The 17,358-nt window shown below is 44.7% G+C and overlaps 1 protein-coding gene across 2 annotated transcripts in view; it reads right to left on the bottom strand.

The window, feature by feature from the left end:
- Positions 1-500: 500 nt before the first annotated feature.
- Positions 501-17,358, bottom strand: part of NCMAP (non-compact myelin associated protein) — a 54,565-nt gene continuing 37,707 nt past the window's right edge. For both annotated transcript variants that reach the window (XM_010345436.3, XM_003934850.4), the window contains 3 exons: positions 16,020-16,108; positions 9,716-9,800; positions 501-4,227 (listed from right to left, as the gene is read on the bottom strand). In XM_010345436.3, the coding sequence (XP_010343738.2) occupies positions 4,086-4,227; positions 9,716-9,800; positions 16,020-16,101 (309 nt within the window). In that variant the 5' untranslated portion in view covers positions 16,102-16,108 and the 3' untranslated portion in view covers positions 501-4,085. The remainder of the gene's footprint in view (positions 4,228-9,715; positions 9,801-16,019; positions 16,109-17,358) is intronic.

Genomic DNA, 17,358 nt, shown 5'->3' with positions numbered 1-17,358 from the left:
ATATAAGGGGCTCAGGTAGTTGCTGGAATCTCCAGAAGACCCGAGAGAGGCTCAGAGGTATGCTGCAGGTGTGTCTAAATCACACTAAAGAATTCATCTGGTGCAGGCACCATTGCTGTTGCTGTGGGCATCACTCAACATAGCCAACTTTATGGACACTCAGTATTTCTGCTAGAATTCTTGATATAGCTGCCCCTTGAAATGGAGGGTACCATATACACACCACCAGGGCAGATTCTGCTAGGCTAATTTAGTGTTTTTAGTAGATTTTGTATTTTTAGTGGAGACGGGGTTTCTTCATGTTGGTCAGGCTGATCATAAACTCCTGACCTCAGGTGATCTGCCTGTCTCGGCTTCCCAAAGTGCTGGGATTACAGGCATGAGCAACTGCACCCAGCCATCTTGGGACTCTATTTACTTTGTCAGGGAAAGGAAATTTTAGAAAAGGTATTTGTTAGCTCTAAACTTGACTGAAATCAACTCAACACGTTTGATTTAAACCTTTTTATTGTCAGATAGTTTTCTTTAAGCATTTAATAGCTTTGATTGGTTCAGTGGCCAAATAAGGCAGCATCTACTAAGAAAGGCACCTCATCAGAAACAAAATACACACATAATCACGTGGTAAGATCCCCGCCATGAGACCAGCTGCTACCTCCTTGAGAGCAGCGGTTGTGTCTTAATGTACTTAGTAGCACCTAAACTTGCACATAGGAACCTTCTTACAGGCTGTTTATTGAGTTATTTTCATTAGTCAAAAATGAGACACAAATCCTTTTATTAGCCTCCCCCTCATGACTCTATCCCCTCCTCTTTTTCCATCTCCAAGCCTTCATTTAGCAAAAGAACATATACTAGAGGGTAATCCCTAGAACTCTGCACTGTGGTCAGAAGAATCCAGTTTTAGGGCTGAAATATGCTTTGAGACAGGGTCTGGCTCTCTCACCCAGGTTGAAGTGCAGTGGCGCAATCTCGGCTCACTGCAACCTCTGCCTCCCAGGCTCAAGACATCCTCCTACCTCAGCCTCTCAGCCTCTCAAGTAACCGGGACTACAGTCGTCCACTACCACACTTGGCTAATTTTTGTATTTTTTGTAGAGACGAGGTTTCACCATGTTGCCCAGGCTGGTCTGGAACTCCTGGGCTCAAGCGACTGCCTGCCTCTGACTCCCAAAGGGCTGGGATTACAGGCGCGCATCACCACACCTGCCCCAAAACAACTTTTTAAAGCAGAATATGTTTAGGGGAGCATATGTATTTATGGCTTGAGACCTGAAACAAATGGCTTCGCTCTGGTTAGATGCCATTCTATCCCTTGCTCCTTGAGTCTAAGTAGTAGGATGAATGAAGCAGGAATCCTTAGTGCTTGGAATGGGTTGAGAAGGGGCATCTTTGGCCGTGATCATGGAAGCCCAAAGGAGGCTACCAAAGTGCTTTCCCTCACTTCCGCCTGGAAGCCAGAACCCTGATTTCCACCCAAACACATGGACAACCCTGTGCTCTTGTACAGCCCATAAACTAATCCGTGCTGCTTTGAGCCTGGCCTGCAGAAGAGTGTGATATAACAAAAAAGACGGGCTTTGGGAGTCCAGAGACCTGGGTTTGAGTCCCATCTTTGTGACTCACTAGCTGTGTGACTTTGGGAAAGTACTTTTTTCTCTCTCTCTTTGAGTCAGAAATTTTCATCTGTGTTGGAAAAAATAAGTCCTCCCCAGGTTATTGGGAAAATTTAATCCTATGAGATAATTTATGTGAAATTATCTGGCACGTGGTGGATATTTAAACACCGTAAGAAGAAATAATGGCCAGGGAGGAAGAATTTGCTAGTATTTCTCCAGAGCTATTCCACGGAGTATTTTTATAGTGGGATGTCATGAGCTGTGTGACCCTGGGTTAGACTTCTTACCTCCCTGACTCTTACTTCCCCCACAAGGGATTTCTCTTTTTTTGAGACACAGTTTCACTCTGTTGCCCAGGCTGGAGTGCAGTGGCATGATCTTGGCTCACTGCAATGTCTGCCTCCTGGGTTCATGCCTCCCTATGTCTCAGCCTCCCTAGTAGTGGGATTACAGGAGTGCACCATCATGCCCAGAATTTTTTTTTTTTCTTTTTTTGTATTATTAGTAAAGACAGGGTTTCGCCATTTTGGCCAGGGTGGTCTCAAACTCTTGACCTCAAGTGATCTGCCTGCCTCAGCCTCCCAAAGTGCTAGGATTACAGGCATGAGCCACGGCACCCAGCCTCAAAAGGGATTTCTGATCCCAAGAAGGAGAGACTCCTAAGATTTGAGATTAAATGTCAAAGTGTGTCACTTTCTATAACAGAATAGAGATTTATTACCTTGTGTCCAAGATGCCATCAATTATAGGATAAGCAATTGATTAAAAACAACTTTTTGAGAGGCAGTAAAAAACTACAATTACATTAATTAACCCATTAATTGCAAGATATGTTCTGAGTTCAGAATCATTAAAATGTGAAGAAATGTCTATCTTGCAATTGAAAAAAAAAACCTGTAATAATAATAATGTTAGTTCTTAGGCTGGGCACCGTGGTCCATGCGTGTAATCCAAGCACTTTGGGAGGCCAAGGCAGAAGAATCACTTAAGGCCAGGAGTTCAAGACCAGCCTGGGCAACACAGTGAGACCCCATCTCCACAAAAATAAAAAATAAAAAATAAAAAGTTAGCCTGGTGAGGTGACACATACCTGTAGTCCCAGCTACTCCGGAGGCTGAGGAGGGAGAATCCCTTGAACCCAGGAGGAGTTCAAGGCTGCAGTGAGCTGTGAGCATGCCACTGCCCTCCAGCCGAGGTGATGGAGTAAGATTCTGTCTCAAAAAAACAAAAAACAAAAAAAAGGAATCCTGGTTCCCATTTATTAAGCATCTCCCGGGTGCCAGGCACTAGAATCAAGGTGTTTTGCTAAGCCCTTCCCTTGTTACAGTGCCCCAGTGCGGCAGGTGTTATCATTTCCACTTCACGCTTAGGAAACTGAATATAAAGAGGTTGAGTCATTTTTCCAAGCCCACACCACTAGGAAGGAGGGCTTGGATGGCAGGACTTCTTAATTCCAGATACTTTCTCTTTTTGGTAGATTGTTCTCCAGGCTAGGGAGTCAGAGACAAGGTCTCTGTAGAATAGAAACGGGTTGTGAACGTGGTACTTTGAACATGTTTTGAATCTCTGAAGGTGACCAGGAAGGTCATAGATGACATTGATAGAGCTGGAGTCTAATTAATCTCCAAATACTGGTCCTTGGAGGTAAGGTGTTAACAGGACAGTCAAGGTTGCTGAGAATCAGATAAAGGGGAGCCAAGAACTGAGACAGAGTCAGGGTTGCCTCAGCCCAGTGTGGAAGAAGGAGCCTGCTGAGCCTCCAGGATCATTCCAGGCCCACGGACAACGCAACAAGCTCTTACGTTAGAGGCCACTATTCTGCAGCGTCACCCTGTTCCTTCACTGACTCTTTACTAATGCAGCAGAAATCTTTTGAGAAGAATCTAGTTCTTCTCGCAGCCTTTCTTCAAGAGGGAAAAATGTGCTAAGCAGTCATCATCAGTCAGCAGGCAGACATCTAGAACAACTAGAACAAGTTACACATTCACAAGGTTTTCTGGTTAGTCAGCCCAAGTTAGTTCCCCTGTGCCTGGTTATGGGATCGGATGTTTTGCTCTGGGAAGCTGTGGATATGGCACTTACTCTGATACGAACCCCGTGACAGATCATATTGCGATACTCTCAGCAGTGTTCCCTGACACCCGGCTCCTGGGCTATCTGTCTAACTATAGCATGGGGGAGAGCCAAGCCCACCTGAGTGGATTCCCAACATAGCTCTACTTCATCAGATGACAAAACAATGTTCTGGAGCTTTTTGGTGGGGCGGCAGAGGGGATGTGGACATAGTTGGGGTAGGGCAGGGGAGACAAGGTTGAAAATTGCTGGAAGCATCAGAAATTGCGTAAAAGATGTTTCTGTTGACCTGACCAGGAGAAACTCATCGTCAAGCTGCCAGAGAGTGTGCCTCTGGGTCTTGACTCTGGAGAGGCTCTTTGGACAGTGGTGGAGATAGCACCAGGGTAGAGGTCACCGAGTCTCCATGTGGACGTCAACAGGGCTGAAGGTCACAGTCGCAGGCTGTTGGCTGACGTTGTTGTTTGGGCCCATGGCAGAAGGGGCGGTTGGCTTGGGGCCCTTGGGCTCCAGTTCCCGCCTCGTCCTCATTTTCCTGTAGGGAGATAACGTGCACATGGTTGAGTCTTTCCCCTGATAAACTGTGGGGAATGGGCTCTGTGACTGCAGTTCTGGCCAAGAGATTAATGTAGATTAACGTAGACATTAAATCACATTGCTTACTTGCTGCCACATAATTTTACAACTGGAAGGGACCTCACGAATCAGCTAGTCTGCCCTTCAATTTTTACTTTTTATTTTGAGACGAAGTCTCACTCTGTCACCCAGGCTGGAGTGTTGTGGCACGATCTCAGCTCACTGCAACCTCCGACTCCCAGGTTCAAGCAATTCTCCTGCCTCAGCCTCCTGAGTAGCTGGGACTACAGGCATGTGCCACCATGCCCAGCTAATTTTTGTATTTTTAGTAGAGATGGGGTTTCACCATGTTGGCCAGGATGATTTCAATCTCCTGACCTCGTGATCCGCCCACCTCGGCCTCCCAAAGTACTGGGATTACAGGCTGAGCCACTGCTCTTCAATTGTTTAACTTAGACCAGATATTTAATTTGTTTGTTTCTTTTTTTTTTCTTTTAGAGATGGAGTTTTTCCATGTTGGTCAGGCTGGTCTCGAACTCCCAATCTCAGGTGATCTGCCCGCCTTGTTTCCCAGTGTTGGGAATACAGGCATGAGCCAACGTACCTGGCCAATTTTATTTGTTTCTATTAAGGAATGAGTAAAATGTCAGAGGTGGCTATATAAAAGATAAAAATAAAGATATTACATTTTTTCCTGTCCAAAGTGGCATTACATTTTCCATGTATTACATGTATTACATTTTGCAGCCTCACTCATTAAGCTTGCTAAGTTTATTGTTAGAAGTATTTAAGAACTTTTTACATAGTTGAAAAGAGAATGTACTTAAAACATATATCTTGGCTTCATTTAATATGCTGTGAAATTCGATAATGAACAATTTTGAATTCTTTATTATTTTTCTTTTTTTGAGGCAGAGTCTCGCTCTGTCACCCAGGCTGGAGTGCAGTGGTATGATCTCACCTCACTGCAACTTCTGCCTCCCGGGTTCAAGCAATTCTTATGCCTCAGCCTCCTGAGTAGCTGGGATCACAGGTGCCCGCCACCACGCCTGGCTAATTTTTGTATTTTTCAGTAGAGACGGGGTTTCGCTATGTTGGTCACGCTGGTCTCGAACTCCTGACCTCAGGTGACCACCTCGAACTCTTGACCACTTCGGCCTCTCAAAGTGCTGGGATTACAGGCATGAGCCACCATGCCTAGCCAAATTTTTGTATTTTTAGTGTAGATGGAGTTTCACCATGTTGGCCAGGCCGGTCTTTAATGCCTGGCCTCAAGTGATCCTCCTGCCTTGGCCTCCCAAAGTGTCAGGATTGCAGATGTGTGCCACTATGCCTGGCCAACAATTATGAATTCTCGTGTCTTCACGATCTTTCATCTTGCTGACATGTCATATATATATATATATATATATATATATATATATGAAATTTATTTATTTATTGAGACAAGGTCTCACTCTGGTTGCCCAGGCTGAAGTACAGTGATACAGTCTCAGCTCACTACAGCCTCAACATCCTAGGATCAGGTGATTCTCCCACCTCAGCCTCCCAAGTAGCTGGGACTACGGGTGTACACCACCATGCCTGGCTAATTTTTTGTATTTTTAGTAGAGATGGGGTTTCACTATGTTGCCCAGGCTGGTCTCAAACTCCTGGATTCAAGCAATCCACCCACCTTGGCCTCCTGGGGTGATGGGATTACAGGTGTGAGCCATGGCACCTGGCCTTATAATTCTTTGTTAAAAATGTCAAATCTGCCAGGCGCGGTGGCTCAAGCCTGTAATCCCAGCACTTTGGGAGGCCGAGGTGGGTGGATCACGAGGTCGAGAGATCGAGACCATCCTGGTCAACATGGTGAAACCCCGTCTCTACTAAAAATACAAAACATTAGCTGGGCATGGTGGCGCGTGCCTGTAATCCCAGCTACTCAGGAGGCTGAGGCAGGAGAATTGCCTGAGCCCGGGAGGCGGAGGTTGCGGTGAGCCGAGATCGCGCCATTGCACTCCAGCCTGGGTAACAAGAGTGAAACTCCGTCTCAAAAACAAAACAAAACAAAACAAAACAAAACAAAACAAAACAAAAAGTCAAATCTTCAGGAATGTTGCACTTATAGTACAATTAATACTCTAATACCTTTGCTGTGATTTGAATGCAGCCCTCAAAAGCCTGCATTGAGAACTTAATCCCTAATTGAACAGTATTTAAAGGTAGGGCCTGAGGGGAGGTTCATGAATCCGTTAATGCCAATTACCCGAAGGGCCAATTATAAAAGGGCTTCACAGGCTGTGAATTTGATCTTTTGCTCTCTCTGGCTCTCTCTTTGCCCTTCTATGGTGGGATGACAGAGCAAGAAGGCCCTTGCCAGATACTAGTCCCTCAATATTTTAGATTTCCCTGCCTCCAGAACTGCAAGAAATAAATCTCTTTTCTGTATAAATTACCCAGTCTCAGATATTCTGTTATAGCAGCACAAAATGGCCCAATTTGCCCCACCTGCTTTCTTGTTTTTCTTTCTCTTACTTTTTCTTTCTCTATTTTCAAACACACACAGTTTGTTTTGTTTTTGTTTTTTCTTTGAGTTGGAACCCCCAGGCTGGAGTGCAGTGGCGTGATCTCAGCTCACTGCAACCTCTGCCTCCCAGGTTCAAGCAATGCTCCTGCTTCAGCCTCCTTAGTGGCTGGGATTACAGGCGCCGGCCACCACTCCTGGCTGATTTTTGTACTTTTAATAGAAATGGGGTTTCACTGTGTTGGCCGGGCTGGTGTTGAACTCTGGACCTTGTGATCTGTTCACCTTGGTCTCCCAAAGTGCTAGGATTATAAGCGTGAGCCACAGCACCCGGCCGACACACACAGTTTTAAAAAATCATGAACCACTGAGCTGGGCGTGGTGGCTCACACCTGTAATCCCAGCACTTTGGGAGGCTGAGGTGGGCAGATCACCTGAGGTCAGGAGTTTGAGATCAATCAGTCTGACCAATATGGTGAAACCCCGTCTTAAAAAAAAACAAAAAAGTCATAAACCATTTGTCAGTTGCAGGCATCATGCCACTTTACTCCTAAATACTCCTAATGACAGAGACATTCTCCAATATATCCATAATGCAGTTATGAAGCTTCGAGACTCTTCATTTTAAACACGACAACATACAGGCAGGTGGGGGTTAAATAACTTCCTTGATTTTGACAAACCAAAGACTACTGGACCCAGGTCTCTCAATGCCCACTAGGCATCACTACAGACAGGGTGGGTTGAGTGGATTCTCCATTCAGATTACAACCTAAAAAAGAGGTTTGGAGTGCCAGCAACAGTGGAGATAAATAAAGGTTAGACATTGGAGTTTGATACCACTTCTTACTTTGGGATAGACCAAAACTGTAATACCCTGAAGATTTTTTTAAAATAAAATTTTAATATTATTATTATGTGTAATTGTGGGAGTATTTTCTTTGAAACCAAATGACCTAGGTTTGAATCCCAACTGTGCTAATTAGGGCTGAGCAACTTTGGGCATATGACTTAATCTTTCTGTATCTGTTTCTATACCTATAAAATTGAGGATAATAGTAGTACCCACCTTGTGAGGTTGTTGTGAGGATTAAATGAGTTAACACATGTAAGGAGCTTAGAACCATGCCTGGCATTTGGTATGAGATCAACATATGTTAGCTACCTTTACTTGATTGATTGATTTATTGATTGAGACAGAGTCTCACCTTCTCCCCCAGGCTAGAGTGCAGTGGTGTGATCCCAGCTCACTGCAACCTCTGCCTCCCAGGTTCAAGCAATTCTCCTGCCTCAGCCTCCCAAGTAGCTGGGATTACAGGCACCCGTCACCACACCCAGCTAATTTTTTGTATTTTTAGTAGAGACAGGTGTTAGCCAGGCTGGTCACAAAATCCTGACCTCATAATCCACCCGCCCCAGCCTCCCAAAGTGCTGGGATTATAGGCGTGAGGCACCGTGCCTGGCCTAGCTACCTTCATTTTGAAAACTGTTTTTTTCAGAGACAGGGTCTTGCTTATTGTCCAGGCTGGTCGCAAACTCTGGGCCTCGAGTGATCCTCCACCTCAGACTCCTGACTAGCTGGGGTGACAGGCAGAGCCACCACACCTGGCAGCTACCTTTATAAATCATAATCATATTTTTATGAAAACAATGCATATGTACTGTTCCTCAAAAATCAGGAACATCCCGCTCCCAGCAAAAACTAACAACACCATCATGCAGGCATACCAGTGGTGAAGACCTTGCTGTGTTACTCTTTCTTGGGGATGTGTATGGGCAACCTATGTGTATGATCATGATTACAATGTATATATTGTTTTGCAAACTTTGACAATATATTGCAAACAGCTTTCCTTATTAACCAGTGCACTTAATGTATATCTTTACATATATATATATACACACACATACATTTTTATAGACAGGGTCTTGCTATGTTGCCCAGGCTGGACTCAAACTCCTAGACTCAAGCCATCCTCCTGCCTCAGTCTCCTGAGTAGCTGGGATTACAGATGCACACTACTGCACCTGGCCATATCTTTTTAAAGAAATGGCTTCTAGGTCTTCTATGATATGTTTAATTTATAATCTTTTAATTTTGATTTCTTCCCTGAAAAAAATTACCTTCCATCAAGGTTGTGACTGACAGTAATTACACATAAGGTGATAACATATAACATTTATTTTTTATATGATCAAATTATATTCTTTTATTTTCCCTTATATGCTTCCAGAAAGCAGAGTCAGGGTACAGGTATTTATCACTTCAAATACTTATGTGGCCAGCTCATGCAACCGAGCAGAGGGGTCTCTGAGAGAAGAGGCGTAAACATTCCTCTATGAGCTGTAAATTACATACAAATGTTTACCACGGTGCTCAAGACAATTAGCACTGTCATTAACATTATTATATTTATTTATTTATTTATTTTTTATTGCATTTTAGGTTTTGGGGTACATGTGAAGAACATGCAAGATTGTTGCATAGGTACACACATGGCAGTGTGATTTGCTGCCTTCCTCCCCATCGCCTATATCTGGCATTTCTCCCCATGCTCTCTCTCCCCAACTCCCCACCCCCGGCTGTCTCTCTCCTATTTCCCCCCGACAGACCCCAGTGTGTGATGCTCCCCTCCCTGTGTCCGTGTGTTCTCATTGTTCGACACCCGCCTATGAGTGAGAACATGCGGTGTTTGATTTTCCATTCTTGTAACATTATTTATTATATTTAAAAAATATTTCTCCAAGTACAAAAATAGTCACTTTGAAATTCCTTCAACAGAACAGACTTCAAAAAGGACCCTCAAGGGACAGACCATTTACTAAAGGCTCAGGGATACTGCCTGCCAGGCACACGCTGGCCACCCACATATCAGCTCCCGTTTATTCTGATGTCACTGAAGGGTCTGGGCAGTTCCAAAGCCCAGGACGTGCGTACCTGTTGTACATCTTCAGCAGGATCAGAACCACAGTGAAGATGATGATGACAACCACCACAATGCCAGCAACAATGGCTCCAGAACCTACGGAGAGGAGAGGAGCAGAGAGCGTGAATGTGCCAACCGAAGGAAAACCGGGAGGGCACCCTGCTGTGGTCCCTGACATCCTCACTGGGGCAAGGGAAGCAGGAGAGAGGGTAACGTCCTGGGACACTCCCAGTTGACTGCAGGACAGTCACATCTGGAGTGGCTGTGCACCCCTGCCCTGAGCTGGGCTTGAAGGACCCCGTCCTCAGCACATCATCTTCCAAAACACAGCTTCCAGCTTCTGGGAAATAAATAAGCAAAGTACCCTCCCTTCTTTTTGGTGATGCATAGCATGTGATTTCTGTAGATAATAATTTTGAAAATATAAATAGGTGCAAAAAGGAGGGGGAAGTTGAAGAACTCGTTGGCCCAACAACTGCTGATTATCTACCTACATTCACCAACATGATCGTGTTGATGCATGGTAAATATCTATCGGCCAGGCCCAATGGCTCATGCCTGCAATCCCAGTACTTTGAGAGGATGAAGTGGGAGGCTCGCTTGAGCCTGGGAATTCGAGACCAGCCTGGGCAACATAGCAAGATCCTGTTTCTAGAAATAAAAAATTAGCCAGGTGTGGTGGCATGCACCTGTAGTCCCAGCCACTTGGGAGGCTGAGGAGGAAGGATCTTTTGAGCCTGGGAGGTTGAGGCTGCAGTGAGCCAAGATTGTGCCACTGCACTGCAGCCTGGGTGACAGAGCAAGACCCTGTCTCAAAAACTAAAAATAAATACATAAATTAATATCTGGCTAGGTGCAGTGGCTCACATCTGTAATCCCAGTACTTTGTGAGGCTGGGAGTGAGGATCACTTGAGCCCAGGAATTCCAGACCAGCCTGGGCAAGATAACAAGACTCCATTTCTATGCATTTAAAAAAAACATCTATCATAGTTTTAAAATAATTTAATAATTATATATTTGAATATTGATCCTAAAGGAAATATTTCTAAGTATGGAAAAACATTCACTTGGTAAAAATAGTACCATGTTTCATATACTGTTGTTTTTTTTTTTTTTTTTTTTTTTTTGAGACGGAGTCTCACCCTGTCACTCTGCTGGAGTGCAGTGGTACAATTTTGGCTCACTGTAACCTCTGCCTCCTGGGTTCAAGTAATTCTTCTGCCTCAGCCTCCAGAGTAGCTGGGACTACAGGCCCGTGCCACCATGCCTGATTAATTTTTGTATTTTTAGTAGAGATGGGGTTTCACTACATTGGCCAGGCTGGTCTCGATCTCTTGACCTCATGATCCACCCACCTCGGCCTCCCAAAGTGCTGGGATTACAGGTGTCAGCCACCGTGCCCAGCCTCATATACTATTTTATAATAATACCATAATCATCCTTCTGTTGAATTATATATTTTTCTTCATGACTTTCCATGGCTGCATAGTATTCCATTGTTTGGATGTGCCAGAATTTGTTCACCAATTCTCTGTTGAGAATACTTATGTTGTTTACAGTTTTTCACCATTAAAAACAAGGCTGTGATGATGTCCTTATTGCTTAATGTCTTAGACTCTAATTTAAATATTAGTTCCCAGTTCCAATGTCATACTCCAATTTTAGTTTAGGTTTTTGATTTCTGTTTTTTGAGAGGGAGTTTTGCTCTTATTGCCCAGGCTGGAGTGCAGTGGTGTGATCTCGGCTCACTGCATCTTCCACCTCCGGGGTTCAATTGATTCTCCTGCCTCAGCCTCCCAAGTAGCTGGGATTACAGGTGTCTGCCACTATGCCTGACTAATTTTAGTTTTTTTAAATAGAGACAGGGTTTCACCATGTTGGCCAGGCTGGAGGCCACCACGCCTGGCCTCCAATCTTAGTTTCAAGATCAATATCCTTGTCAGAATTGATATTGAAAATATCAAGAACCTCTGGGTGTGGCGGCTCATGCCTGTAATCCCAGCACTCTGGGAGGCCAAGGCAGGCAGATCATCTGAGGTTTGAGACCAGCCTGCCTAACATGGTGAAATCCCATCTCTACTAAAGAAACAAAATTTAGCTGGGCATGGTGGCAGGCTCCTGTAATTCCAGCTACTCAGGCGGTTGAGGCAAGAGAATCACTTGAACCCAGGAGGCAGAGGTGGCAGCGAGCCAAGATTGTACCATTGCACTCCAGCCTGGGTGACAAGAGCAAAACTTCGTCTCAGACAAAAAAGAAAAAAATCAAGACCCATAAGCATGTTTATACTTTAAAGCAATCTATTTGCTTCTGGAGAATTTATCTTAAGAGAATAATTCTAAATACAGAAAAAGTTGAGTGAATCAAGATGTTTATTATGACAATATTCATATTCTAAATATGAGAATGGTTAAATAAGGCATGGTAACCTATAGAATAATATATTATACTGTCATTTATTTATTTGTTTATTAGAGACGGGGTCTTGCTCTGCTCGCAGGCTGGAGTGCAGTGGCACAATCATAGCTCATTACAGCCTTGAACTCTTAAGCTCAAGTGATCTTCCGTTTTAGCCTCATGCAAGCTAATGTTTAAAACAATTTTTGTAAAGACAGGATCCTGCTATATTGCCTAGATTGGTCTCAAAATCTTGACCTCAAGCAATCTCTCTGCCTTAGCCTCCCAAAGTGTTGGGATTGCAGGTATGAGCCACCACTCCTGTCTATAAAATAATTTAAACGATGATTATGAAGACTATGGTAACCTGGGAACGCTTTTGATGATGTTAAGTATAGACAGCAAGTTGGGAGGAGTGGCTCATGCCTGTAATCCCAGCACTTTGGGAGGCCGAGGTGGGCAGATCACCTGAGGTCAGAAGTTCAAGACCAGCCTGGCCAACACGGCAAAACCCCATCTCTACTAAAAATACAAAAATTAGCTGGGCGTGGTGGTGCATGCCTGTAATCCCAGCTACTCAGGAGGCTGGGGCATGAGAATCGCTTGAGCCTGGGAAGCAGAGGATGCAGTGAGGCAGTGAGCCGAGATTGTATCACTGCACTTCAGCCTGGGCGACAGAGTGAGACTCTGTCTCAAAAAAGGAAAGAAGAAAAGAGATTATATACATCCACCCAATATGTATTTATATACCATATGTTACAACCGTTTAAATATGTGCATACAAGTATAATGTAGAATGAAAGAAGCCAGATACAAAGGAGTGCATATGGTCTATCTATGAGCCATTTATATAAAGCTCAAAAGCAAGCAGAACTAATCTACGGTGGTAGAAGTCAGGATAGCGGGTCTCTTGGGCGGGTGGAGGATGGTGATTAGAAGGGGCACCAGGACTTCTGGGATACTGGTGGTGGCTCTGTTTTTTGAGATGGGGGTTAGTTGCACACGTATGTTCACTTTGTGGCAATTTACCCAACTGTGCACTTATGATTTGGCCACATTTTGAATGTAAGTAATGCCCTTATAAAAAGTTTGCTTAGTAAGCAAACAACCATGTGCGAATATTCATAGGAAGAAATGCTGGAAGGGAAAAAACAGAGGGCAGGAAATCCGTCGTGGGCAACTTAGCTTTTTTTTCTTCTTGGGGAGACTTTAGTTCCGGGTTTTTCAACCTCAGCTAGCTAATTCTTTGCTGAGGAGGCTGTCCTGTGCTTTGCAGGACGTTTAACCTTATTTCTCGCCTCTGTCTGCCAGATGCCAGTTGCAATCCCTGCAGGCTCCCTCCACCCACACCAGACTGTGACAACCAAGGTATCTCCAGACAATGCCAAATGGTCCGTGGTGGTGGGGCTGCCGGATAAAAATCAGAATTTCCAACAAACAATGGATAACATTTTAGTATAAGTACATCTCAAATACTGCATGATACAAACTAAATAAAGTATTCATTGTTTATCTTAAATTCAAATTTAACTGGGCATTCCATATTTTAATTTGTTAAATCTGGTAACTTTACCTGGGAAAGCAAAATCGCGTAGCTGAGAACGCTGCTTTCCTTCCTTTCCTTTCCCCTCTCCCTCCCTCCCTTCCTTCCTCTCCCTCCCTCCCTCCCTCTCTCTCTTTCTTTCTCTGTCTCCGTCTCTCTCTCTTTCTCTCTTTCTTTCTTTCCTTCTCACCCAGGCTGGAGTGCAGTGGTGCAATCTTGGCTTACTGCAACCTCCACTTCCCAGGTTCAAGCGATTCTCCTGCCTCAGCCTCCCAAGTAGCTGGGATTACAGGTGTGCCTGGTTACTTTTTGCGTTTTTAGTAGAGATGGGGTTTTACCATGTTGACCCGTCTCAAACTGTCAACCTCAGGTAATCCACCCACTTTGGCCTCCCAAAGTGCTGGGATTACAGGGCATGAACCACTGAGCCCAGCCAAGAACCACTTCAGTTCGATAAAACAGAATGATTCTCGTCTTTCTGATAGTGATTCTCTCTATCCTGCGTTTCCCTCAGAACTGTTTGGAGACACACCTCCCTAGGCCTCTGTAGGTGGCCTCTGTAGGTCTGCCCACCCAGCAAGGAGCAGAATACCCATAGGACCCCATCCTGGGAGCGACCCCTTCTGAGTCTTCACGGAAGAGATATATCCTGCCATTCATCCAGCCAGCTGCCAGAACCACAGCCTGAAGCTGTTCGTCACTGTGGAATACCCGCCCTGTGTGTGGGGAAGTCTGTCCCATGCCCAGCGGTATCTGTGTAGCCGGCTGAAATGGCTGACAGGCACCCAAACTTCTCCTTATACAATCAATTGATTTTCTGAAGAGTCATCCTGAATGTTTCCTTCTAGGGACCACTTGTTCATGGCAAATGTCTCCCCAGAACTCCCCTACATTCATTTACTTCTTCATCAACTGATGGGATGTTTTTTTTGCCTTGCAGAAATGATATACAAATAGCTACTTGGGATTTTTATTTGTTTGTTTGCTTGTTTGGAGACAAGGTCTCGCTGTTACCCAGGCTGGAATGCAGTGGTGCAATCTCGGCTCACTGCAGCCTCGACTTCCCAGGCTCAAGAGATCCTCCTTCCTCAGCACCCTTCATGTTGCCCAGGCTAGTCCTGAACTCCCAAGCTCAAGGTGTCTGCCTGCCTTGGCCTCCTAAATTGTTGGGATCACAGGCATGAGCCATTAGCTATATTTTGAGGTGACCCATTTACAGCCATTTTACAAGAGATCCAAATTTCAGTGCCCTCTAGACCCCAAGACTTTTTTTTTTTTTTAAACACAAATAATAGTAATTGTAGTACTAGTAATATTTGTTTGTTTGTTTTGGATTCTCACTCTGTTGCCCAGGCTGGAGTGCAGTGGCACTATCTTGGCTCACTGCAACCTCTGCTTTCTAGGTTCAAGAGATTCTCCTGCCTCCGCCTCCAGAGTAGCTGGGGCTACAGGTGCACATCACCATGCCCATAATTTTTGTGTGAGGTCTTTTAGGCTGACTGATGGTGCCGTGGATGCCATATTAACCTCTGTGACCTGCATGGACACTCCAGATGAATTCCTGGAAAATCTGAAGTAACTGGAAGACCATGAAAAGAGGAAGAAATGATTAACCCCTGTGGCACCTAATTAACTTTGAGACATTCTCTATCGTTCCTTATTCCTGCCCCAATTGACAAGTCAATTGGACTTTGTAACCGATCTTGGTCAGTCTCGTGACTCCAGACCCTACGAACCCCTCCCAGGTTGCAAACCTACGACCCCCTCCCCGCTTGTAAAAAACCGCCCAAACCTATAAAACCAACTCCTATCCCACCACCCTTCGCTGACTCTTTTTTTGGACTCAGCCCTCCCGCACCCAGGTGAATAAACAGCCATGTTGCTCACACAAAGCCTGTTTGAGGGTTCTTTTCAGCACTCGAGTTTTAACACATTGTATTTTTAGTAGAGATGAGGTTTCACCATGTTGGTCAAGCTGGTTTCAAACTCCTGACTTCAATGATCCACCTGCCTCAGCCTCCCGAAGTCCTGAGATTACAGATGTGAGCTACCACACCCAGCCATCAGGAATTAACAATCATCATCATCATCATTAGGTACTTAGTATGTATCAGAAGCTGTGCTAAACTGTCTATCTGGATTATCCCCTTCAGTCATCACAACTGCCTTATGTGATACCTTCATTAATATCCCCATTGTATAGATGAGGAAGTGGAGGCACAGAGCAGTAAAGTCATGTGCTCAGGGCAATACAAGAGGCAGGTGGCAGAACTGGGCCTGAGACCCAGGCATCCCACCTCTGGAGCCCACACTCTTAACCTCTGCACCATGACCACAGCCATCCCTCCCCGAGCCTCCAAGCCAAGTCGACCTTACTCTTATACAGGAAGTCTTCTCCCCTCGTGGTCATGTTCAATGAGAAGAAGGTGGTATCCCCCAGAGGAGTGGCTGTGGTCATCTCGATCCTGATGAGAAAGAAGAGATTTTGTTTAAAGTTAGATCAATCCATATTATTGCTACTTAATGTCTCTTTTGGTCTTTATCTAGATGACTGTAGACTATTCAAGCATGCAGTTTCTCTTGGCAGCAAGTAAACACAAAACTCATGATTAGATACCGTGGGGGATTTAATAATAATACCTGACATTTGTAAGTAACTTTGATTTTCAAAGTGGTTTAAATTTATTCAATAATATGTATTCAACTCCTTCAAATATTTAGATCAATCTCTTGAAACTATGTGAGGTGGGTGACTGTTGCCATTTTATTGGTGAAACCAAAGCCCCCAAAGCTATCTGGAGTCCCAAGTTTACCCAACAGAATTTTTTTTTTTTTTTTTTTTTTGAGACAGAGTTTCGCTCTTTCTTGCCCAGCCTGAGTGCAGTGGTGCAGTCTCTGCTCACTGCAGCCTCTGCCTCCAGGGTTCAGGCAGTTCTTCTGCCTCAGCCTCATGAGTAGCTGGGATTACACATGCCAGCCACCATGCCCAGCTAATTTTTGTATTTTTAGTACAGACAGGGTTTCACCATGTTGGTTAGGCTGGTCTCGAACTCCTGACCTCGTGATCCACCTAAAGTGCTGGGATTATAGGCGTGAGCCACCACACCCTGACAAATTTTTGTATTTTTAGTAGAGATGAGGTTTCACCAAATTGGCCAGGCTGGTGTTGAACTCCAGACCTCCTGATCCATCCATCTTGGCCTCCCAAAATGCTGGGATTACAGGCATGAGCCACCATGCCCTGGCTACCCAACAGAATTTAACCCAAGATGTCAACTTCCCACTCTAGTGAGCTTCCCTCTGTGCTGTAATGACACTTGAACTGGTGTTCCTACTTTCAAAGGCTTTATTATCTGAGGATGCAAAAATAAATAAATGAACAGATGAAAATTAACTATGTTTAAAAATCTTTTTTTTGAGACAAGGTCTTGTTCTGTCACCCAGGCTAGAATGCTAGGTGCAACCACGGCTCTCTGCAGCCTCGCCCACCCTGGGCTCAGGTGATCTTCCCACCTCAGCTTCCTGAGTAGCTGGGACTACAGGCGTGTGCCACCACACCTGGCTAATTTTGAACTATGATCATCAAGCAGTCAGTGACACGAGCCATTGGGCTGTGAGGAACAATTTCATGGAAGAGATATAGTTGAATAGGCCTTGAAGAATGCGCATGGTTGGGGTGGAAGGGGTAAGAGAGCAAGGGCTGGTTCGAACAAAG

Source organism: Saimiri boliviensis, chromosome 11 (genome assembly GCF_048565385.1).
Source record: "Saimiri boliviensis isolate mSaiBol1 chromosome 11, mSaiBol1.pri, whole genome shotgun sequence".
Taxonomy (NCBI): Eukaryota; Metazoa; Chordata; class Mammalia; order Primates; family Cebidae; genus Saimiri; species Saimiri boliviensis.
This window is presented reverse-complemented; position numbering and strand designations above follow the sequence as displayed.